The sequence below is a fragment of the Salmo salar genome, chromosome 01, assembly GCF_965601325.2.
Source record: "Salmo salar chromosome 01, fSalSal1, whole genome shotgun sequence".
Lineage (NCBI taxonomy): Eukaryota > Metazoa > Chordata > Actinopteri > Salmoniformes > Salmonidae > Salmo > Salmo salar.
In genome coordinates, this window is record NC_138291.1 from 24,301,608 (window position 1) to 24,327,210 (window position 25,603).

The following is a 25,603-nucleotide window of genomic DNA, read 5'->3' on the forward strand; positions in this document are numbered from 1 at the left end:
CACCCTAGATCAGCTAGATGCAGGCAAGAGTGTGCAAGGTGAAATGTAATGTGTCACTGTCTGTCACCTCAACATTTTCTTTCGACCTGTGTGCACCCACGTTGTAACGTTGTAGGCTAGGTTGTAGCAACTTCATGATTGGTATAGTGAAAATTTGAGTATCATGTAGTAGCCTAAACCTATCGCTGTTATATTGAACTGGGTGAATGGAATATGAATGAGTCATCCAATATGCTGTAATAAACGTCTCCCCGACCGCCACTGGTGCACAATGCATTGGTTAGGCTGTACAGTGCACTTTGAATGCTCAATACACACAATAGACTGGGATGGTGATTCCCCTGAGTCAAAATCCTGCAATAAGAACTATGATGCTAATATGTGTATAAAGTCCTTAGAATTGTGTTCTGTGGGTGTCACTGAGTAGGCTGATACCCCATCCATAGGTCAGGCTGTACACATGCCCCCAATGCATTTTTGAATTCAAATACATCCACAATGCGATTCCAACTAATTATCTTTTGTTGAATTTATATAATAACATTCCAACCTGGTTTAGCATTACCTAGTACAATTGTGGCATGTTTTCATGCCAATTCCACTATTGTTGCTCACGTTAAATGTTGTTACAGACACACATGTACAACTGCTCAGGTTAATAGAACTCCCTGGGCTTGTTCGACGTTGCAGCCGACAATACAGGCGACGGCCGACTGACTGATCTACAAGAAACATTTTATTATAAATAACTACTCATTATTTGTAGATCGGTCAGTCAGTCACAAGTTACCCTTGATACATTACAGGTTTGAGCCTCTCGAACACCGCCCCTCCTTGTTCGCTCGGTTTTGGTGGACACGAGCAATATAAATGGCTCATCTTTGCATCAATCAAAATAAGAGGCGATGGCAAATAAAGTGATTGGATAAATCGTCTGTAAATTATAACGCAAGCTTGCGCTGAAAGAAAAGAGGAGGTTCTTAAAGAGAGTTTTATTTATTTATGTTTCCAGTAGAAAAATAATTACAGCGATATTTCACAGGGACTTAATTCATTGTCTTTGTCTTCCCATGCAAGAAAACTGGATAAGATTACAGTAGAAATTCAAAAGCTAAAGCGAAGGAGAGGAGGATGAAGCGGCGCAATGCGGACTGCAGCAAACTCCGAAGGCCGTTAAAACGGAACCGAATCACCGAGGGCATATACGGCAGGTATATGAAGCCAAGCGATGGGTTCTCACGTCCGTAAGGGGGGTTTTAAGACTCCTTCATTGCATGGCTGGGTTGTGTGCGAGTATCTAGTTAGCTAGCTAATATGTCTCTCCTAATGCAAAATGTCACACTGACACTCAGTCAAGTGAAATTAGCTAGATATCAAGTAGGTAACTAGTATATTTGTGGACAGATTAGCATAGCTAACTGGAGAGGTGTACATTATCTTTGGAGCAACGTTAGGTTACAACCCATTGATAGGCCCCAAGCCATATCCTGGGACTGTCTTTAACACCCCTGCTTCAATTAGGCATCTCGATTAATTATGTATCCCATATTGTCTGCAGTAGCTGGCTAAATTCACCCTACTAAGACAGCCCCCTAGCTGGTGTATGGAAGTTATACCCATTTCAGACAGGGGCTGTTATAATGTTACGTATAAAAAAGTAAATGTTGATGCCCCTTTTCAAACAGCACCTTATTTGCAGGTATAACCATTTTATACATCAGTGGGAAACTGGCATATTGGGAAGGGTGGGGGGTGTTAACGAACTAAACTCCATGGTGAAGGAAGTTTTATGAACTTCACCAACTGAGTGGATCAGAGGCCAGGCTTTGGAATGAGTTAGCTCCGATTGGATCAATACTTAAAAAATATATCATGAAACGCCCACCTATGTTTGTCCTCTTGTTGCGTGCCTTTGTTTGCTGAAATCCATACGTTTTCAATAGACGTTAATCAAATACAACCAGCGGCGGATTTAGGTATAGGCTACGTGTGCAGCCGCTCAGGGTGGCATCTTGCCGGGGGCGGCACGGGCGCCCGCACAAAAAAATAATATTTTAATTCGGAATGGTGAAGTTTGCGCGATCGGTTTTTCTATCGCTCATTTGCACGTCACTGATATCTTTGTCACCATGTGGGACTGTGGGTCAATTAACCTTGTCGGAGTTAAATCAAATACAACTTCTGAAATTATTTGACTCCTGACAAAATTAAGGAAATTAGAAGGGGGAGGGGGATTGGAAAGAAAATGGCCTTGCCAAAAACTTCCCCCCCTTCTAATTTCCCTAATTTTGTCACGAGTCAAATAATTTCGGTAGTTGTATTTGAACGTTTATTGGAGAAAAAAAAGCCACGCAACAGAGGACAAACATAGGTACAAGGTAGGAGTTTTCATGATTTAAATTTCTTGAAATATTGACCTTGGGCGAATCAATGTAATCGGAGCTAGATTTCACAGTCTGGTTTCCATTCAGTTGAAGTCCATCAGAAACTTCCTTCACCGTGGAGTTTAGTTCACTAGGGTGGTGTTTGCAATTCAAATTAGGGAGGTGTTAAACCCACCGTGTTAGTGGGTTTTCCCTCCACCCTTGTACTTGATTGATGAATTAAGGTCACTAATTATTAAGGATCACCCCTCAACTGGTTGTCTAGGTCTTAATTGAAAGGGAAAAAACAAAAATCCATAGACACGGACAAATGAGTTTGACACTCCTGTGTTAAACAATGTAAGTGTTAATGAATTTACCTGCAAAGAATGCAGAGAACCACTGACCCGATACCTGTATTTTGGTTACAGGGTCTGTGAAAATGCAAGAATCATGACAAGGACTTTAGGTGGCTTATTTTTCCATGTTCTACCCCGTACTCCTTTCAAATATACAAAAAGCAGGTATAAAAATGCAGGTATTGTAAGTTAGTGATTTTGGTCTGCATATGAAAGGGATATTTGTAGCAGTAAACCACCCCTCTTCCAGCTTATTTGCAAACTCAGTTGGTCAAATAAACTTTGCCTTTATTGCACTCTGTCATTCAGAATTGAACACTCATTGTAATTCAGCCAGCAGAAATGTCAACGTGCATCTAAATAAGACTATCTACCTAAATTTAAAAGCTTCTTACTGTCAATTCCCGTGTCTTAAATTATAGGCTACAAATTATAATTTAGGCCTACACTAGTTACATAAAAAAGCTTAGTCTGCATGCATCTGCCCTGTTTCTACCAGTGACAACAAGCACCTCTCCATGTGACACCTGCAGCTAGTCATCTGTTGAGGTGGAATAGCTCTCAAGCCCTTCTCCGTAGGGTTGTCAGCAGTTAGTTTCACCCACGGTTGGATGCGTGTAAACTGCATAATTCTCGAAAATTACGTTGAACATTCTATTCTCTGGCAACAGCTCTGATGGACATTCCTGCAGTCAGTATGCCAATTGCATGCGCCTTCAACTTGAGACATCTGTGGCGTTGTGTGAGAGAACTGCACATTTTCGTGGCCTTTTATTGTCCCCAGCACAAGGTGTACCTATGTAACAATACTTCTGTTTAATCAGCTTCTTGATATGCCACACCTGTCAGGTGGATGGATCATCTTGACAAAGCAGAAATGCTCACTAACAAGGATGTAAACAAATTTGTGCACAAAATCTAAGAGAAATACACTTTTTGTGCATATGGAACATTTCTAGGATCTTATACCAGCTCATGAAACATGGTACAAGTTGTTTATATTTTTGTTCAGTGTAACTGCTTGCTTGTCAAGACATGACAATTATTTACACATCATCATTTGTTATTGTAATAATGCTATTCTGAAGTCTATATAATTGTTTAAAAAACAGATTAATTCCCAAATCTGTTAATGAGCTATCAGCTGTCAAGAGTGTGCAACTCCTGCTCTCCATGGATATAAATGTGTTCTTATAAACCCTGGCATGACAAAAACAAAAGTTACCGCTGAAGCGCCTCATGGCCATTGGAGTGCATAAATGGTAGACCTATATTCACACAATTACACTATTTATAAACAGTAAAAACATTTTTATTAGGCTAGTTGGGAGTTTTTATTTAGGAGATTAAACAAGCAACAAGCGAATATTTAGAGTCTGCTCTAGATTATGATTCAACCATTGGGGTAAACAATGGAGATGAGCAACCCCATGCTTCAGCCATGTAGCCAGTCTAGCCACGATGCTTCATCAGGATACAGTTGATGATGCTTAATGCTAAAATAGCACACATGCCTACAATATGAAGCATGTACACAACCTAAACATTTTACTTTTCATGAATGTTATTGGGCTCATTTCTGGAGGGGAATATTACATTTGAAATGGTTTCATATGTTAAGGCTATTGTTATCATTGAGATGGTTTTATAAAATGTTTCTAAACAAAAATCAGTTTAAATATCAGATTGTATGGTTGGTTATAGGTACTTTCCCAGACTGCAAATGACACATGAAATCACCCATGATTGAAATTCTGCGTGCATTACTTGCTTTCCTTTGATCTTGGCCCTGACCAGTAATTTTCTCATTTTGGCCACTAGTTTTGTCTTTGTACTGGGCTGGTGTGCCACCGGCAAATTTACCTGAATGTCAAGCCTTGAATACTAACAGCATAAAGGTGTGTAGTAATTGCTGATATGCAAGATATGTTCATAATTTTTTTGAAACCGTACCACAAGCACTGCATCTTAATGTTCAGAATGTGTGTCGGGGCTCTTAGCAAAACTCCCCCAGCCAGAAAATACCATCAGTAGGCGTGTAAGGTAGTTGACGTCTGGGAATAGGCTAGAGGTGGAGTAGCTAATCCTTGAGTTTTTGATCAGGTGCTTTTTAAAGCCCACACCTTGACACAATCCAGTCTTATTGAAAAATGGTTGTGGTGTTGGACACAAACTCATGAATGTGTCTCTTCTCTCTCTCTCATCCAGTACCTTCCTGTACCTGAAGTTCCTTGTGGTGTGGGCTCTGGTGCTGTTGGCAGACTTTGTGCTCGAGTTCAGATTTGAGTACCTGTGGCCTTTCTGGCTCTTCATCAGAAGCGTGTACGACTCCTTCAGATACCAGGGGCTGGTGAGTGACTCTGGGTGGGCCTGACTGATCTTTATTTTATTTAGTTAAATAAAAGGTTAATTAGATTTGTGGTTTAAAGAGCAGGCCTATGGAGCTTCTGGAGAACAACATCTAGCCTAAGCTCTTCTCTAGCGCTGCCTTGGTTTTCCTGCTCCTCAAATCAGTGTTTTCCACAAGCACATGGAGTAGCTAGCAAAGTAGAAAAAGCTTGCAGTTTGTCAATGAAATCACAGTAAGCCTATACGCCAGAACTTCGTGGCTACATATGAAACAAGTGAAAGAAAATTAATGAATGTGCCAGAAAACAATAGGCTAAGGGGATTTCACTCATCATTACCACATTTTATATGGGACGTGCAAATTGACTCACAAAGACGATGGAGCGTCATTCTCTCTCCCTCCGTGGAAAGAAATTTGACTGCAACCACAGAGTACAAAACACCCAGGTACCGGGAGGCGAGAGAGACAGCAGACTGTCAAACCAGCAGTGTTTCCCTGTCATCGCTCACTTTGACTGACAGGCGCCTGTCCTATCAATAGATCACTAGAAGATGCATGTTGTTCATTCTAGAGGGAGGGCTCGGCTGACTTTTTTTTCGGACTTGAATATTGTAAAAAAAAAAGTAGCATAGTCAATTTAAGTGGAGGCTTTGATGTCTTTTGCAGATTTGTTGTATTTAACTTGTGATTTAATCATCAAGCAATACTTGTTGATGTGGATAATATGTGACCCACATCTCATTGTTGGTAGAAATGTGTTTTTCTGCTTTTTGGCAGATCTCCTACTTACCCCCCTCACATCTCCTCTCTTCCAGGCATTCTCAGTGTTCTTTGTGTGTGTGGCGTTTACCTCTGACACCATATGCCTGCTCTTCATCCCAGTACAATGGCTGTTCTTCGCTGCCAGTACCTACGTGTGGGTGCAGTACGTGTGGCACACAGGTAAGCCTTCTTATTCACCTGCCTTTTAATGAGGGGAAACAACTTAACGATTACAGTGAATTAGTGTGTGGGTATAAAGACTATGATCACTGTATTGAACTATTTAAGCCTAGCTGTAAAGAAATGGGACTAGTGACAGGAGGTTCACAGGATCAAATCTCACAATACTATTTCCTGGAGTGAGGCACCAGCTATAGTACACACAGAGCACATACAGTGCATTCGGAAAGTATTCAGACCCCTTCCCTTTTCTACATTTTATTTGAAAATGTATATACAAAAATCAATAAATACCTTATTTACATAACGTATTCAGACCCTTTGCTCTGAGACTCGAAATTGAGCTCAGGTGCATCCTCTTTCCATTGAGATGTTTCTACAACTTGGAGTTCACCTGCGGTAAATTCAATTGATTGGGCATGATTTGGAAAGGCACACACCTGTCTATAGAAGGTCCCACAGTTTACAGTGCATGTCAGAGCAAAAACCAAGCCATGAGGTCGAAGGAATTGTCCTTAGAGCTCTGAGACGACAGGATTGTGTCGAAGCACAGATCTGGGGAAGGGGACAAAAACATTTCTGCAGCGTTGAAGGTCCCCAAGAACACAGTGGCCTCCATCATTCTTAAATGGAAGAAGTTTGGAACTACCAAGACTCTACTTAGAGCTGGCTGCCTGGCCAAATTGAACAATCGGGGGAAAGGGCCCTAGTCAGGGAGGTGACCAAGAACCCGATGGTCACTCTGACAGAGTTCCAGAGTTCCTCTGTGAAGATGGGAGAACCTTCCAGAAGGACAACCATCTCTGCAGCACTCTACCAATCAGGCCTTTATGGTAGAGTGGCCAGATGGAAGCCACTCCTCAGCAAAAGGCACATGACAGCCCGCTTGGAGTTTGCCAAAAGGCATCTAAAGGACTCTGACCATGAGAACCAAGATGGGCCTGAATGCCAGGCGTCAGTCTGGAGGAAACCTGGCACCATTCCTACGGTGAAGCATGGTGGTGGCAGTATCATGCTGTGGGGATGTTTTTCAGCAGCAGGGACTGGGAGATTAGTCAAGATCAAGGGAAAGATGAACGTAGCAAAGTACAGAGAGATCCTTGATGAGAACTTGCTCCAGAGCGCTCAGGACATCGGACTGAGGCAAAGTTTCACCTTCCAACAGGACAACGACCCTAAGCACATAGCCAAGACAACGCAGGAGTGGCTTCAGGAGAAGTCTCTGCATGTCCTTGATTGACCCAGCCAGAGCCCAGACTTGAACCTGATTGAACATCTCTGGAGAGACCTGACCAAGCTTGAGAGGATCTGCAGAGAATGGGAGTAACTCTCCAAATACAGGTGTGCCAAGCTTGTAGCGTCATACCCAAGAAGACTCAAGGCTGTCAAAGGTGCTTTAACAAAGTACTGAGTAAAGGGTCTGAATACTTATGTAAATTTAATTTCACTTTTTTTAATTGTATAAATGTGCAAAAATGTCAACCTGTTTTTGATTTGTCATAATGGTGTATTGTGTGTAGATTGAGGAAAAATAACTATTTAATCCATTTTAGAGTAAGGCTGAAACGTAACAAAATGTGGAAAAAGTTTATGGGTCTGAATACTTTCAGAATACACTCAACTTGAGTTACCTACACTGACAAGCTCTCCTAGTATCCTCTGAACACACACCGGTGTGTGTTTCTCTCTGCAATGGGTGTGAAGCATGCGTTACCGGACTTATTCCACGTTCCCATGCCGCGTGTTATGTTTACAACGAGCCGGCTTACTTCTCAGAATCCCGTGCAATGTCAGTAAGCGAGCGTGGATGTCTAACAGGTGTCAGTGCGATTTAGCAGTAGCCCCTGTTGACCAGGACATGTTGGGCTTTGGTGTCAAATTTAACTCCTGATGAGACCAAATGGCACAGTAGAGCAAAGACCCCAAACGCCTGCTGCATACACCACACCATCAGGCTTTGACATTAATGCTTGTCCAGGACAAGTAAAAAAAAAAAAAAAAATTGGCGGACAACCAGAATATAGATTTCAATTGTCCTAATGGGATAAGTAAAAAAATCACTATCAAACAATTACTCCAATCAGAATTGGTTCAGCCAACGCAGAGCAGGGCAGTGCGTGGTTGACATTCTGAGTAATTGCCTTTATTCCTATTTGCTATAGCTCATTTCAATAAATGTTATATTTACACAAAGCAAGAGAACAATGTAGACAGAGATAAGAGTCTCACCAAAGCAGCGCAAAATGTCCGGTCAGAATAACATTTAAAAACTGTGGATGATCTGGGCCAATAGCTGAAGTCTATAGTGGACACTCTGGTGTCTTATTGTTATAGAAGCCCACATATTCTATTGTCTCCATTTGGTATGACTTGGCTTATTAACCCTCCTGTTGTGTTCGTTTCCTGTAATTGAATTTTGTGTTCCCGGTCCAAAATGACCACCCCATTATAAATCCATAATAATACATATATTATCACCTAATGTTGTGTAAGATCTTATTATCAACTTAAGTTCTTGTGAACATTACAAGTTTTGAACTTCTATTTGCTATTCATGGCCTTTAGGCCTCATTGACAATACTGTGCAGTTGTATTCATCGACCTGGCCAAGGCTTTCGACTCTGTCAATCACCGCATTCTTATCGGCAGACTCAACAGCCTTGGTTTCTCAAATGACTGCCTCGCCTGGTTCACCAACTACTTCTCAGATAGAGTTCAGTGTGTCAAATTGGAAGGCCTGTTGTCCGGACCTCTGGCAGTCTCTACGGGGGTGCTACAGGGTTAAATTCTCAGGCCGACTATTTTCTCTGTATACATCAATGATGTCACTCTTGCGGCTGGTGACTCTCTGATCCACCTCTACGCAGACGACACCATTCTGTATACTTCTGACCCTTCTTTGGACACTGTTAAATAACCTCCAGACGAGCTTCAATGCCATACAACTCTCCTTCCGTGGCCTCCAACTGCTCTTAAATGCAAGTAAAACTAAATGCATGCTCTTCAACCGATCAATGCCCTCACCTGCCCACCCGCATAGTGTCACTACTCTGGACAGTTCTGACTTAAAATATGTGGACAACTACAAATACCTAGGTGTCTGGTTAGACTGTAAACTCTCCTTTCAGACTCACATTAAGCATCTCCAATCCAAAATTACATCTAGAATCGGCTTCCTATTTTACAACAAAGCATCCTTCACTCATGCTGCCAAACACACCCTCGTAAAACTGACTATCCTACCGATCCTTGACTTCGGCGATGTCATTTACAAAGTAGCCTCTAATACCCTACTCAGCAAATTGGATGCAGTTTATCACAGTGCCATCCGTTTTGTCACCAAAGCCACATATACTACCCACCACAGCGACCTGTATGCTCTCGTTGGCTGGCCCTCGCTTCATATTCGTCGCCAAACCCACTGGCTCCAGGTCATCTATAAGTCTTTGCTAGTTAAAGCCCTGCCTTATCTCAGCTCACTGGTCACAATAGCAGCATCTACATGTAGCACGCCCTCCAGCAGGTAAATCTCACTGGTCACCCCCAAAGCCAATTCCTCCTTTGGCTGCCTTTCCTTCCAGTTCTCTGCTGACAATGACTGGAACGAACTGCAAAAATCACTGAAGCTGGAGACTCCTATCTCCCTCACTAACTTTAAGCATCAGCTATCAGAGCAGCTTACAGATCATTGCACCTGTACATAGCCCATCTGTAAATAGCCCATCCAACTACCTCATCCCCATATTGTTATTTATTTATTTTTTGCTCCTTTGCACCCCAGTACCTCTACTTGCACATTCATCTTCTGCACATCTATCACTCCAGTGTTTAATTGCTAAGTTGTAATTATTTCGCCACTGTGGCCTATTTATTGCCTTAACTCCATAATCTTACCTCATTTGCACACACTGTATATAGACTTTCTATTGTATTATTGACTGTATGTTTGTTTGTTCCATGTGTAACTCTGTTGTTTGTCGCACTGCTTTATTTTATCTTGGTCAGGTCGCAGTTGTAAATGAGAACTTGTTCTCAACTGGCCTACCTGGTTAAACAAAGGTGAAATCTTTTGTTTTTTTTGGTTACCTGAGCTCATACAACTCGTTTGAGTAAAAAAAAGCATAATGTATGGATTATTTTGACTATAACAAATACTCAAATTAAACATATTGTGCTATTTATCAGACTACTTTGTGTCAAAGTTTAACAAGGACATTTGTTTTGAAACCGTTTCACATTTTTAAATAGTTGCAGGATTTTATGTAATCAACCCGGGATATGGCGTATCTCGTTGGCCCTGGGGTCATCCTGATAACATTTTCAGCCGACCTCTCCTCTCAGGTGGGGATGAAGATCAGGACAAATTCCCATTCTTTGACCGTAATGTAACAACAACCTCAGCAGGGCCTTCTTCCTCATCACTGGATTGTTCCACGTCTGTTGTCTCTTGGTCTGAATCATATTCTGTGTTGTCTTCAACTTCTGACACTTCCTCCTCTAATGCATCTTCACTGTCAGTTTCCTGGCCTCTCTCCTCCTCACCAGAGTCATGATCAAGAGCCTCACATAAAGTATATCGTTTGGTCATTGTGCTGCCATAGAATGAATTGTGAGCAAGGCCTCAAAAAAGCTTTATATCCCAGAGCTGTTAGAAAAGTTATATATATTATTGAAACAATGTTGCGATTGTTTGTGAGAATGCCAACAGGTGTGGTTCCCATGGGGGAAAGATTCTATTGGGGAAAGGTTCCCGCGGGGGTTGCCATGGAAGCCAAAAAGGGGAGTGATGTGTGTGTGTGTGTGTGTGTGCGCTCAAACACACATGCATGGGGGGGTCTGGGAGAGGAAGTGTGTCCATCTGATGAATGGGCATGTGCCTGAACCCATTTTTCTACACTAATTGTAGTCTCACCCATTAATTTCTAATGACCGGTCATTTTTGACCGGGAACACCACGGGTGTAGAAAAGTTTAAATAAAGCACCCAAAATGTTATGAAAATGATTCAAATGTATTTTGTGTGTTCAGATGCCCTGTGTCGACAGTCATGGAACCTTATGACAATCAGATTAAAAGAACTACATTTTTCAGAGAGAACTTGTAAATAGGTCCAATTTGACCAGAACACAACAGGAGGGTTAAGCCAGTCTTTCAGTTTAATTCATGCTAGATCATTTTTTTTCCTCTATTGTCCAAGAATAATATTGCGATTGTTACAGGCTTTGGTTTTTCCATTTATATTTTGAGGTTGCATGTTGGGCGCATCGATTGGTCACCTCGTTAGGCAGTATGTTTTACAGCTGTGCTGGCTTGTCATCTTGTTAGTCAGAAAGAATTTGGCTGGCCCAGTGTTCTAGTTGTCTTGAGAGATGTGGAGGGTTAACACCTTAGGTTGTTGTGCCCTATTTGTTTGTTGTTGTTGTTTGAAGTGGGTTTTTATTTTGTTTGCCCTTCTTGGGCAAATTTAGTGGGCGCTCATGGTGGGTGGCAGTTGTTGTTGCTAATCAACTTTCAGTGGACACCCCCATGAGTGTCTTTCAGAACCCCTCCTAAAACCACACCTGTTTTGGTTGATTTCAGTTACTCTTTGTTAGTTCTTTTTGATTTTCTTGCTGGAGAATGTAACAGCTATTCCCCCCCCCCCCCCCCCCCCCATCACTACTGAAAAGCTGCCCTTTTGTGGTTGTGTGTCTCATTTCGTCACTCAAGCTGATCTACTCTGCTGCTGTCGTGATGTTTGTTCTTTGTCTGAGGGAGGCTGCTGTACTGACCACCCTGTAAGCGTCTGATTTCATGTTCAGAGGAAGTAAATCTGCATGTATAATTTGTATTTATTTAGATGTGTGGTTATGAACAGTAGTCTTTCCTGTTCTAATACTTTTCTATATTTTTCTTCCACAGAGAGAGGGGTCTGTCTCCCCACAGTGTCTCTTTGGATACTCTTTGTGTACATAGAGGCAGCCATCAGATTCAAAGACCTGAAGAACTTCCATGTCGACTTGTGTCGCCCATTCGCTTCACATTGGTAAGTCAAGTGTTTTGTCCAAGCGCTGGCAGGATCTTTGTCTAGGCTAGATGTGTGGATCTGTGAGGAAGATGGACTAAGATTCCGTCTCAGACCCACAGGCCAAGGAGGGAAGTGTTCTGCCCCATGTGACTCTCAGACAATAATATTATTTCTGCTTGTTAAGCATAATATACAAGTAATGATGTCTGTATATCCCCCAAGCTCACTCACGCATGCTGGTTTCAGTCTGTAGCATTATTAAAAAGCATACATATTCTAAGATGGCTTAAGGAATATTTCTGCCCAAGCTCTGTAAGGTCATACACCACTGTTTGGTTGAAAATACCTACATTTATAGTCTAAATACTCTTTAAGACATTTGAGTGGATTTAGATTTGAGCCTGTATGATGTGCTGTAATTGAGCAGTTATGTAGTAATGCAGGATATTAGGGCAAGTCATTCCTCCAGCTTTACTTTCTGGAGTGATATTCATCTCAAGGCTTTTTTCATAGCACCTATGTTTTTCAACTTGTGAACCAGTTTGTCTTGGTGATGTGTTGTCTGAACTTACTTACCCCCCTGAACTCTATCCATTTCTCTGTAGCATTGGCTACCCAGTGGTGACGCTGGGCTTTGGATTCAACAGCTACGTCAGCTATAAGATGCGCTTAAGAAGGCAGGAGGTGGTGCAGAAGGAGAACGAGTTCTACATGCAGCTCTTGCTGCAGGCCCTGCCACCAGAGCAACAGATGCTCCAGAGACAGGAAAGGGAGGCAGAGGAAGGTGAGACGCACTCAACTGATGCTCCAGACACAGTCCAAGTGATGTTGGTCAAATATGTGTTTAATCTCACTTTCATTCTCTCCTTTCTTACTTCCACCTTCCATTCAGCTGCATTAGCTAAAGGGATATCTGAGATGGACTCCACCCCAGTCTCACAGAATGGCGCCCCCGCCAGTAAAAAAATGTCAGCTATGCTGCCGGAGCTGGAGTACAGAGAAAAAGGGAAAGAGGGCCGCGAGGCCAAAAAGCAACACAACAGCATCCTGCCGTCATCGGTAGACTCTAAACTCCAGGAGATTGAGTACATGGAGAACCATATGAACAATAAGAGACTCACCACAGAGCTGGTGGGCAGCACAGAGAACCTGCTGCTGAAGGAGGAGAACTCCTCCTCATCCTCCTCCTCGAAAAACTACAAGAACTCCAGCGGAAACGCGGCAGTCAACTCCTTGCCCTGCGGACACTGCGCCACCAACGGCTGTGTCCAATCAGCCCCATCCTCCTTTTCCTGGGGGAAGAAGCAGAAGTGTGCAGCGGGGAAGGGTCCAGCAGTAGGCTCCCACCGGGACCCAACAGACAACTGCATCCCTAACAATCACCTAAGCAAGCCTGAGGCGCTCGTACGGTAAGAGGGTCTTTCTAAAAATCTAATTTATTTGTCACGTACACATGGTTAGCAGGTGTTAATGCAAGTGTTGCGAAATGCTTGTGCTTCTAGTTCCGACCATGCAGTAATATCTAACAAGTAATATAACCTAACGATTTCACAACAACTAGCTTATACACACACACAAGTGTAAAGGAATGAATACGAATATGTACATAAAAATATATAAATGAGTGATGGCCGACGGGCATAGGCAAGATGTAGTAGATGGTATAGAGTACAGTATATCCATATGAGATGAGCAATGCAGGGTATGAAAACATAGGAAGTGACATTGTTTAAAGTGGCTAGTGATACCTTACATCAAGTTGGCAAGATGCAGTAGATGGTATAGCGAACAGTATATACATAAGAGATGAGTAATGTAGAGTAAGTAAACATTATATAATATAAAGTGGCTTGTGATAAATTGATTACATCAATTTTTCCATTATTAAAGTGGGTGGCGTTGAGTTAGTATGTTGGCAGCAGCCACTCAATGTTAGTGATGGCTGTTTAGCAGTCTGATGGCCTTGAGATAGAAGCTGTTTTTCAGTCTCTCGGTCCCAGCTTTGATGCACCTGTACTGACCTCACCTTCTGGATGACAGCGGTGTGAACAGGCAGTGGCTCGGGTGGTTGCTGTCCTTGATCTTTATGGCCTTCCTGTGACATCGAGTGGTGTAGGTGTCATGGAGGGCAGGTAGTTTGCCCCTGGTGATGCGTTGTGCAGACCTCACTACCCTCTGGAGAGCCTTACGGTTGTGGGCGGAGCAGCTGCCGTACCAGGCGGTGATACAGCCCAACAGGATGCTCTCGATTGTGCATCTGTAAACGTTTGAGTGTTTTTGGTGACAAGCCACATTTCTTCAGCCTCCTGAGGTTGAAGAGGCGCTGCTGTGCCTTCTTCACCACGCTGTCTGTGTGGGTGGACCATTTCAGTTTGTCCGTGATGTGTACGCCGAGGAACTTAAAACTCTCCACCCTCTCCACTACTGTCCCGTCAATGTAGATAGGGGGCTGCTCCCTCTGCTGTTTCCTGAAGTCCACGATCATCTCTTTTGTTTTGTTGACATTGAGTGTGAGGTTATTTTCCTGACACCACACTCCGAGGGCGCTCACCTCCACCCTGTAGGCCGTCTCGTCGTTGTTGGTAATCAAGCCTACCACTGTAGTGTCGTCTGCAAACTTGATGATTGAGTTGGAGGCGTGCATGGCCACGCAGTCGTGGGTGAACAGGGAGTACAGTAGAGGGCTGAGAACGCACCCTTGTGGGGACCCAGTGTTGAGGATCAGCGGAATGGAGATGTTGTTACCTACCCTCACCACCTGGGGGTGGCCCGTCAGGAAGTCCAGGACCCAGTTGCACAGGGCGGGGTTGAGACCCAGGGTCTCGAGCTTAATGATGAGTTTGGAGGGTACTATGGTGTTAAATGCTGAGCTCTAATCGATGAACAGCATTCTTACATAGGTATTCCTCTTGTCCAGATGGGTTAGGGCAGTGTGACGGCGATTGCGTCGTCTGTGGACCTATTGGGCCGGTAAGCAAATTGGAGTGGGTGTCGGGTAGGGTGGAGGTGATATGGTCCTTGACTAGTCTCTCAAAGCACTTCATGGTGACGGAAGTGAGTGCTACAGGGCGGTAGTCATTTAGCTCAGTTACCTTAGCTTTCTTAGGAACAGGAACAATGGTGGCCCTCTTGAAGCATGAGGGGACAGCAGACTGGGATAAGGATTGATTGCATATTTCTGTAAACACACCAGCCAGCTGGTCTGCGCATGCTCTGAGGACGCGGCCGGGGATGCCGTCTGGGCCTGCAGCCTTGCGAGGATTAACACGTTTAAATGTTTTACTCACGTTGGCTACAGTGAAGGAGAGTCTGCAGGTTTTGGTAGCGGGCCGTGTTAGTTGCACTGTATTGTCCTCAAAGCGAGCAAAAAAGTTGTTCAGTCTGTCTGGGTGCAAGGCATCCTGGTCCACGACGGGGCTGGTTTTTCTCTTGTAGTCCGCGATTGACTGTAGACCCTGCCACGTAACTCTCGTGTCTGAGCCGTTGAATTGCAACTCCACTTTGTCTCTGTACTGAAGCTTAGCTTGTTTGATTGCCTTGCGGAGGGAATAGCTACACTGTTTGTATTCGGTCATGTTTCCGGTCACCTTGCCCTGATTGAAAGCAGTGGTTCGCGCGTTCAGTTTTGCTCGAATTCTGCCATCAATCCAATAGACGCTGTGGGTACCACATCACCAATGCACTTGTTAATGAACTCGCACACCGAATCAGCGTATTCGTCAATGTTATTGTTCGCCGCAATGCGGAACATATCCCAGTCCACGTGATCGAAGCAATCTTGAAGCGTGGAATCAGATTGGTCGGACCAGCGTTGAACTGACCTGAGGGCGGGAGCTTCCTGTTTTAGTTTCTGTCTATAGGCTGGAAGCAACAAAATGGAGTCGTGGTCAGCTTTTCCGAAGGGAGGGCGGGGGAGGGCCTTATATGCGTCGCGGAAGTTAGAATAACAATGATCTAGGGTTTTGCTAGCCCTGGTAGCACAATCGATATGCTGATAAAATTTAGGGAGCCTTGTTTTCAGATTAGCCTTGTTAAAATCCCCAGCTACAATAAATGCAGCCTCAGGATATGTGGTTTCCAGTTTACATAGAGTCCAATGAAGTTCTTTCAGGGCCGTCGATGTGTTTGCTTGGGGGGGATGTACACGACTGGGATTTTGATCGAAGGGTCTTTCTATAAACTAGGGTACCATTGAGGATTTCCTACACTGGACAAATTGTTACAGCTGTTAAGTCATTGATGATGATCTGCCATTTTTTTACACTACATTAAGATATAATGGGGATCATAGCTATATTCAATACAATTCACCAGTTGATTTAAAGCCTATGTTTAACTCATTCTCATGGTTGGTGTCTTGACGGATTTGTCCAAAATCGTGTGACATAAAACATTATTTTTCTGTCCTTGCATTTATGGCAGTATAAGTTGTCATTATCATATATTAAGCATTAATCAGTTACAGTGCCTTCAGAAAGTATTCACACCCCTTTTCCACATTGGTGTTAGCCTAAATTTAAAATAGATTAAATTTAGATTTTTGGGGGGGTCACTGGCCTACACCCAATACCCCATAATGTCAAAGTGGAATGATGTTTTTTGAAGTTTTGACCAATTAATTAAAAATGAAAGCAGATGTTTTAAGACAATGTATTCAACCCCTTTGTTATGGCAAGCCTAAATGGGTTCAGTAGTAAACGTTTGCTTAACAGGTCACACAATAAGTTGCACGGACTCTGTGAAATAATAGTGTTTACCATGGTTTTTTGAATGACTACCTATGTTCTGTACCCCACTCATACAATTGTCTGTCAGGTCCCTCAGTCGAGCAGTATATTTCAAACAGTGCGATTCAACTACAAAGATCAGGGAGGTTTTCCAATGCCTCACAAAGAAGGGCATCTATTGGTAGATGGGTAAAAATGCAGACATTGAATATCCCTTTGAACATGGTGTTGTTAGTCATTACACTTTGGATGGCGTTTCAATACACACAGTCACTACAAAGATTTCCTAACTCATTTTCCGGAGAGGAAGGACACAGTTCAGGTATTTCACCATGAAGCCAATGATGACTTTAAAACAGTTAGAGTTTAATAGCTGTGATAGGTGGAAACTAAGGATGGCTCAACATTTGAGTTACTCCACAATACTAACCCAATCGACAGTGAAAAGATACATTTCTGTAAAAGTTCTCTCCAAAACATGCATCCTGTTTGCAACAAGGCACTAAAGTAATACTGCAAAAATATGTGGCAAAGCAATTAAACCTTTTGTTCTGAATACAAAGTGTTATGTTTGGGGCAAATGCAACACATTACTAAGTACCACGCTCACAGTTTTTTTAGATTATTGTCCTGCTGAAAGGTGAATTTGCCTCCCAGTTTCTGGAAAGCAGACTGAACAAGGTTTTCTAGGATTTTGCCTGTGCTTAGCCCTGTTCTGTTTCGTTTTATCCTAAACCCTTGGCAAAAAAGGAAATACGAAGCAGTAAACTCTATGGTCATTTAAAAACCTGGAGTAGGTCCCGCCTGGATGTCACAGTTCTCATATTTTCAGGCCAAAGTATCAGTAACTTGCTGGTGCATGATGGGTGCTTCCCTTTTATCAGATACCACAGTCCCTGACCTCAAACGGACCATGCTGCACATAGATAGGCGTTAAGTAGAGCTGTTTCAGCTGTGATATCATTGGACTGGGGTGTGAGAAAGTTTGACTGTTACAATCTATGGTTTGCCACAAAATTATGCTGGCTGAAAATGAGAACTTTGAGTTGTGTATGTCTGACCCTTTTGGCTCTGTAGTTGTACAACTGGGTGTGTGATGGTGCTGTACAGACACAGTGGTGTGAGTGATAGTGTGGGGGTGTAAGGTTGTTGGTGAAATCAGCAGAAAGTGAAATGAATGAAGGTGTTTGTGGCAAGTTGTCACGGTAACATGACAGTATTGCAATATTTTTTTCCATGGCAAAAATGGAAACGTGAAGCAAACCTAACTCTTTGGTCCTTCAATAACCTGCTGTGTATATAAAATATTGTTCTATAGCTTGGAAAATAAATGTGACTGGATAACATGTTTGTTTCCGACATTAGGGCCGTTTTCCTAAAAGTTAAATCAGTTTTGTTAGTATTGTGGCAAGGAAACAAGTATTGCCATACTGGTATCGTCCCAGCCCTAGACAGTAGCCTATAGGCTTAGTCCAAATGTTTTTGCTGTATACACTTTTGGCTGAAGGGTGTTTTCTTACTGGTTAGTGTTGCATTGCTTGTACACTTGTAAAGACAAGCTGTGTCTAGTATGACATAAAAGTAAGTACATTTTAAAGCGCAAAGAGGAGACATTTCATCAAAATTCAGAACCACACATAATTAAATGGTTACAGCTTAATCAACCATTTGTAATATCAATTGGCAATGACCTGATTGACCAAGGAAAACAACTGTCAGGGACAGGCCAACAGCCAGAATGGAGGGCTGAAGGAGAATCTGCCATCAGCAGGAGGCTTTGACAGCCGTAATACTTAGGACACAGCCAAATACAACCACTACGCAGCAGCACTCCACAGAAAAGAGTTGAGTACAAAGATGGCCCTACTGAAACCGTCTTATGAGCAGATGAAACCAATATAAACCTTTACCAAAGCCTTGAAAGGAATTGTGGGTGATCCAAAACCTACACTGAATCTTCATCAAATTGTTTCTTTCTCATCTTTCTCTATTCATCCCTTCCTCATTTTCTTTCCTTTCCCCCTCTACCTCTGCAGGCTGGAGCAGGATGTGAAGAAGCTGAAGGCAGACCTTCAGGCCAGCAGACAGGTGGAGCAGGACCTGCGCAGTCAGATCGGCTCCCTTGGCAGCGCTGAGCGCTCCATCCGCTCTGAACTGGGCCAGCTGCGCCAGGAGAACGAGCTGCTGCAGAACAAGTGAGTGGGCAGGTTAAAGGTCAGGAATTGACCACTGGATCTGATCACCTGCTGGGACCAGTGAGGCTGGCGTTGCTCATAAAAGTTAGGTAGCTTGCTTAATTTTGACAATATGGTCAAACCTTCTACATTATCCACATTGATAAGTTTGTAATTGTTAAAAAAGGATGTCATCTTTTGGTTGAAAATGTGAAATGTTGCAACTCGGTTAACACACAATGACCAAGTTTCCAACTTGCTCATTGAAGTGGAATTTCCCACTCGGAACTTCCGATAGCACGTGAGGTTTTTCCTAGTCGGGGTAATGTAGTCAGGAAAAACTCAGGGGACCTAGTTCGGACCTAAAGGTTATCATTCTTGAAAACCCAGGCCTGAGCTTGGAATGTCCATGTCGAAATGCTTGTCTAGGGACAAGAGCTAGTCTGAAATACAAATAACTCTGGGTTAAAACATTCTGGCGTGAGGACTGGTCATAATAGTGAAGTTTACAGATGGATCCTATCTGCTTCTCTCAGTGCAGGCTTCATATCACGGCAGCAGAGAGAGCACTTGTGCAGCTGGCTGCTTTAATTGGCTGATTAAGTAATCACTGACCAGTTGGGGACTCCTGGGTGTCCTTGGTAAGGAGCATTACTTAAGACCACCCTAATATGGTAGTTAGCATGTACATACAGACACAAACTCGGTGGTTATGGGCAGTTAATTATCTGATGCAATTAAAGGTGACATGTAGGCCCTCCCAGCCTGCCCCTAATGACCAGCTGATTCCTATTGCCGCTCATGAGAGCCTGTTTGTCGTTCCGTCTGTTGGTGGAGACTGGTGCTGTTGGCTATGCTCAAAGCTAGGCAAAGGATGCTAGGCTAAGGATTACGAAAGTGCAAAGAAATGATTGAAAAGTTTACTTGGTTACCAAACTCAGCCATCCTGCCCTCTCACCATCTCCACAATACACACTGTTAACTTACACTCATGATGAAAATGACTACCTTTTTAGTACTGTGAGTGCGCATGCACACTGGAATGGAATCTCGCTGGCTAGCATGGTGCTGCATGGTCTGTGTGTGTGTGTGTGTGTGTGTGTGTGCAGACTCCATAACACCATCCAGGCCAAGCAGAAGGACAAGCAGGCCATGGGCCAGCTGGAAAAGAGGCTGAAGGTTGAGCAGGAGGCCCGCGCCAATGCAGAGAAACAGCTTGCAGATGAGAAGAAACGCAAGAAGCTGGAGGATGCCACAGCAGCCAGAGCCGTCGTACTAGCAGCAGCATCCAGGTATAGGCTCCAGAGATATTCACAACTATTTCATAAATACATCTGCGTTTAGTTGAGTTCTCTGTCTGCTCCACAGGGGGGAGTGCACAGATACAATGAGGAGGCGGATCACGGAGCTGGAGACCGAGTGTAAGAAACTAACCATGGACATCAAGCTCAAAGAAGACCAGCTCAGAGAGCTGGAGATGACCGTGCAGGTGAGGTTCACTGTTCAGTTAAGATGGGTATGTTTTGTTGAAAACAGTATGTCAAGAACATGTTTGGTTAATTAACCTCTTGGGGCTAGGTGGGACGCTAGCGTGCCACCCGTGGTGCACTCCATCAACAGCAGGTGCATTTCAAGAGCGGCAAATTTGAATCCAAATAAATGTCAAAATTCAAATTTTTCAAAAATACAACTATTTTACACCATTTGAAAGATAAACATCTCCTTAATCTAACCACGTTTTACGATTTCAAAAAGGTTTTACGGCGAAAGCATAAATTTAGAGTATGTTAGGACAGTACATTTACAAGAGTTGTGTGTAATTTTTTGTCAAGTTAAAGACAGGGTCACCAAAACCATAAAACCAGCTAAAATGATGCACTAACCTTTTACAATCTCCATCAGATGACACTCCTAGGACATTATGTTAGACAATGCATGCATTTTTAGTTCTATCAAGTTCATATTTATATCCAAAAACAGCGTTTTACTATGGCATTGATGTTGAGGAAATCGTTTCCCTCCAATAACCGGCAGTCAAGTCAGCGTCACAAATTAAATAATTAAAATTAGAAAACATTGGTAAAATATTATATTGTCATTTAAAGAATTATAGATTTACATCTCTTGAACTCAATCAACTTGCCAGATTTAAAAATAACCTTACTGGGAAATCACACTTTGCAATAATCTGAGCACTGCGCCCAGAAAAATACGCGTTGCGATACAGACTAGACGTCATGTTGGGGAGATCTAAAATCGAAAATACTATGTAAATAATCCATTACCTTTGATTCTCTTCATCAGATGTCACTTCCAGGTATCACAGGTCCATAACGAATGTAGTTTTGTTCAAAAAAGCTCATCATTTATGTCCAAAAATCTCCGTCTCGTTAGCACATGATGTAAGCCAGCCGGACTTCTCGTCATGAACGAGGGAAAAAATATATTTCCGTTCGTTCAAACATGTCAAACGTTGTATAGCATAAATCATTAGGGCCTTTTTTAACCAGAACATGAATAATATTCAAGGTGGACGAATGCATACTCTTTTATAACGTATTGGAACGAGGGTACCCAACATGAACTCGCGCGCCAGGTGTCTAATGGGACATCATCGTTCCATGGCTCTTGTTCGGTCAGATCTCCCTCCAGAAGACTCAAAACACTTTGTAAAGGCTGGTGACATCTAGTGGAAGCAATAGGAAGTGCCAAAATATTCCTAAGCCCCTGTGTTTTTCAATGGGATAGGTTTAAAGTCAATACAACACATCAGGTATCCACTTCCTGTCAGAAAATGTCTCAGGGTTTTGCCTGCCAAATGAGTTCTGTTATACTCACAGACACCATTCAAACAGTTTTAGAAACTTTAGAGTGTTTTCTATCCATATATAATAAGTATATGCATATTCTAGTTACTGGGTAGGATTAGTAACCAGATTAAATCGGGTACATTTTTTTTATCCAGACGTGCAAATGCTGCCCCCTAGACCCAACAGGTTAAGGTAGCTAAAATGTTGACTCTAGCCCAATATTAGCCCTAATTATTTAAGAAGACTAGGTCTAAGGGCATTCCATAGTGACAGCGTGTGACATGTCCTGGTCCAGAAATACTGAGGAGAATTTCTGTCTGCAATAAAGCCCTTTTTTATGGGGAAAAACTCATTCTGATTTGGGTGGACCTGGCTCCCAAGTGGGTGGACCTATGCCGACCCATGGCTGCGTCCCTGCCCAGTCATGTGAAATCCATAGATTGTGGCCTAATGAATTTATTTCAAATGCCTGATTTCCTTCTATGAATTGTAACTCTGTAAAATGACTCATTCACACCTGCTGTACACTGGCACACAGCCAATGTCACTTATAGTGACGTGTTCTTCCCCTCTCTCAGGAGCTCCATAAGTACAAGGAGAATGAGAAGGACACAGAAGTGCTGATGTCAGCGCTGTCGGCCATGCAGGAAAAGACCCAGCACCTGGAGAACAGCCTGTCTGCAGAGACCCGCATCAAACTGGACTTGTTCTCAGCACTGGGTGATGCCAAGAGACAGCTGGAGATCGCACAAGGTCAGTGTCTAGCTTGGGTCTAGCCCCTCTGCAGTACTGCCTCAGTCACACCTATTTCCTACTGTATGTGATTAATGTAGAATAGGTTGCATGAAATGAATGTCTTATCTGACATTTTGTGTGTGTCTGTCTCAGGTCAGATCCCGCAGAAGGACCAGGAGATCAAGGACCTGAAGCAGAAAATAGCTGAGGTGATGGCTGTCATGCCCAGCATCTCCTACACAGCTGAGAGCAGCAACATGACTCCCGTGGCCCCCCACTACTCCTCCAACTTCATGGACACAAGTCCCTCCGGCCTGGACCCAAATGCCTCCATCTACCAGCCACTCAAAAAGTGAACGCGCCCTCCAACCCGTCATTCTCTTTTTTCAATTTTTTAAGCTGACCTCCAGATCTGCTTGGAAGGTCTGACTTATTTTGTTTTTCAATGCCAGATCCGAAGGATGTTGTATTGTGACTATTTATTGTAGTTTAAAAAAAATACAAACTAAGGGACATCACATGTAAACCAGTTCTTTTTTTAATTTTTATTTTGGTAAATGTCTAGTGAAACCTTACAGAATTGGGCTTATGTAGGATGTTTCAGTTCCCCCTTCTACTCCACCTGTTACCAATTACTTGGTCTCTGGTCTTGGTTAATTCTGGTGTTGGTTTTATTCATTTAAAATCTGGGATGTGGATCTCTGCTAGCAGGAGTGCTTACCCTTATTTCCATGTTGGAAATTCTGATCGCTGAGTGCGGATACCCATTTATTTTTATGGTAGGAAGTTACAATCTGTACGTTGGTATGGACTCTAGCCCTGTTTTGTCAATGGTATTTTTCAGTCGTGAATATCAGACCAAATTGAACGTTCCATTGGCTGTTCTTGGGGTTTTGTGGTATTGGTTTTATTATGTTTGAAAGTGGATTGTGTGGTCTCCTTTTTTACAAAGTTGAAGAAGATAATCACTGGGATGAGAACAGAGCTGTACCAAGATGTTAGAATAACAAGGGATAAACCACTGTCAACGTAAACCATCCTCAACAACCTCAAATGTTGAGTATCATCTGCAAAATTACATTCCCAAAAATCACCCTAATTTCTACAATACTTTCCAAAAGTGTTAAGCAAAGGTGGTATTAAGAGAAGTTAATATATGATACGCCTTCTTTTTAAGCCCAGAATAGTCTTTCGCAAATTGTCATGATCACAGTGCCTTGAGACAGGACCTCAGTGGTGGGAGTCAGTAGCCTGCTATGCTCGGAAGGACTGAGGTACAGGGCTTTCCAACCACATACAATTATAACCTGGACCCTAACCATAGGTTCAGAAAAGATAGCCCATCTACTTGCTGAACAGTTCTGACGATATGGCCACGTTACTACGAAGTCTACTCCAAACAGGCTCCCAGCATGGGAGTCTACTACATCCAACTATAACATCTCTCTCTACTGGAAACTCCTGTTCGTTTAACTATTGTCCCGACTTATGTTTTTATTGTTTTGACTTAATTGCACGGATAAAAAAATAACTGTTGAAGGGAAAACCGTTGATGGATTTTGTGTGTATGTTATACAAGAAATGAGGCTCTGGAAATGATGAATGTTAAAAAAAAAATCACTGAATTCTGCATGATAAATCTGGCTTCTTTTATTGCTGAATACTTAACTTCAGCCCATTTGCCAAGAAAGTATTGCTTGTTTTCTAGGAATATGCTATCCAGGAATGTATTGCAAAGACATTGGTTGACGTGTGTGACAAACATTCTCCTCTGACTTGTCTGAAGTATGTCAAGCAGGTGGGAAAACTGCTCACCTGTTTGTAGTAGACTGTTTACTTAGTTGAAAGTTTTGTAAATGTTACAGTCTTGGCTACTGCCTGGGCCATGGGCGTTAAGAACAGTCAACAATTTCTTCACTACTTTTTGGCATTGTTTTTTATTTTTTTTTAACCCTTCATTTTCATTCCCTGCAGGGAGGAATGACTTGAGCCTGATGTGGTTTGCTGTCATCTGAAATGGTAATTTGTGTGGTTATGACCTACTGTATATGGAAACTTTTTGTACAGATTAGTTTAGTCAATTGGTCCTTCAGCTGATGTTGAAAGTATAAAAAGCTTTTATTTTATTTTTAAATTATGCCCAGTCATTGCTTTGTTTCTCCCCAAGTCTGACCTCGGCTAGGCTCTAACACTGAGGTTTACAAGGAATAAATGATTTTCTTGCAAATGTTCAGTCGGAAGTTCCTTTCCTTGTCCTGTATGACATACTTAAACATCATCAGGCAGTAGAGTTAAGTCTGAAAGAGCAATTAAATGTTATGGTCATCTCACTCCCACTAGGAGGCAGTGTCCATCTCTTCAGTTTTACAAAGCCTCTGGTCCTTAGCTCACTCATGTTAAGCTGTGTGGTTTGGTGATCTTAAATGTGCATCAGTGTGTTTTTGGGGTGGGGTTGCACTCTAAAATGAAATCTAAAGTCAGCTAATAAACTATCTGCCTCTGTGCAATAGGCTGTTCAGCCAAGCCTGGGACACATAAGATGGTAATTGGTGGAGGTCGCAGGGCTAATATATTGATTACCTTAATCCCCAGACCAGTCTGAGCACTTAAACCCACTGCCCTGTTTTCTTCTGTCACTGAACCCTCTATTCTCTATCCACATCTTTGGCTGTCTGAGCGCCACAGAGTGAAATAATCACTAGAGGCTTTTAGAAATAGAATGACCTCAAGGCCAACGATTTCTAAATAACGGAATTGTAAATGGAAACAATATGGGCTGCCTGTATGTTCACTTAGATTTTTGCATTTCAGGTTCTTCAAGATGTTCCTCTCAATTAACCCTTTTAACATGAAGCATGGCTTTGACAAAGAATTCCCTCATGCTTTGTATCCAAATACGCTGACAAACACATGGATCAAGTTTTGGGTATTGTTGCAGCTGTTTTTATACAGCTGAGTTGCATGGGCATTCCACACTGCAAGGCGTAGAGGCCCCCCAAGCCATGCATATTTGGCCACTTCATATATAGAGGTGCCCTATCAGGCATACATCTGCAGAATAAGAATTAATTGCATATATTTAATCCTGAGTGCTTTGTTCCAAGTTAACGTCTCAATTTGGCACATCGACCATTCAT

At 42.7% G+C, this 25,603-nt stretch overlaps 1 protein-coding gene across 1 annotated transcript; it reads left to right on the forward strand.

Moving 5' to 3' along the window:
• Nucleotides 1–889: 889 nt before the first annotated feature.
• On the forward strand, nucleotides 890–24,693 carry LOC106579821 (macoilin-1). The gene is made up of 11 exons (XM_014160051.3): nucleotides 890–1,211; nucleotides 4,931–5,072; nucleotides 5,888–6,014; nucleotides 11,915–12,038; nucleotides 12,626–12,804; nucleotides 12,913–13,429; nucleotides 18,784–18,942; nucleotides 20,031–20,213; nucleotides 20,290–20,410; nucleotides 22,310–22,484; nucleotides 22,620–24,693. Exons 1-11 carry the CDS (start codon nucleotides 1,132–1,134, stop codon nucleotides 22,820–22,822), a joined length of 2,010 nt encoding a protein of 669 aa, XP_014015526.3. The 5' UTR covers nucleotides 890–1,131; the 3' UTR covers nucleotides 22,823–24,693.
• Nucleotides 24,694–25,603: the final 910 nt, after the last annotated feature.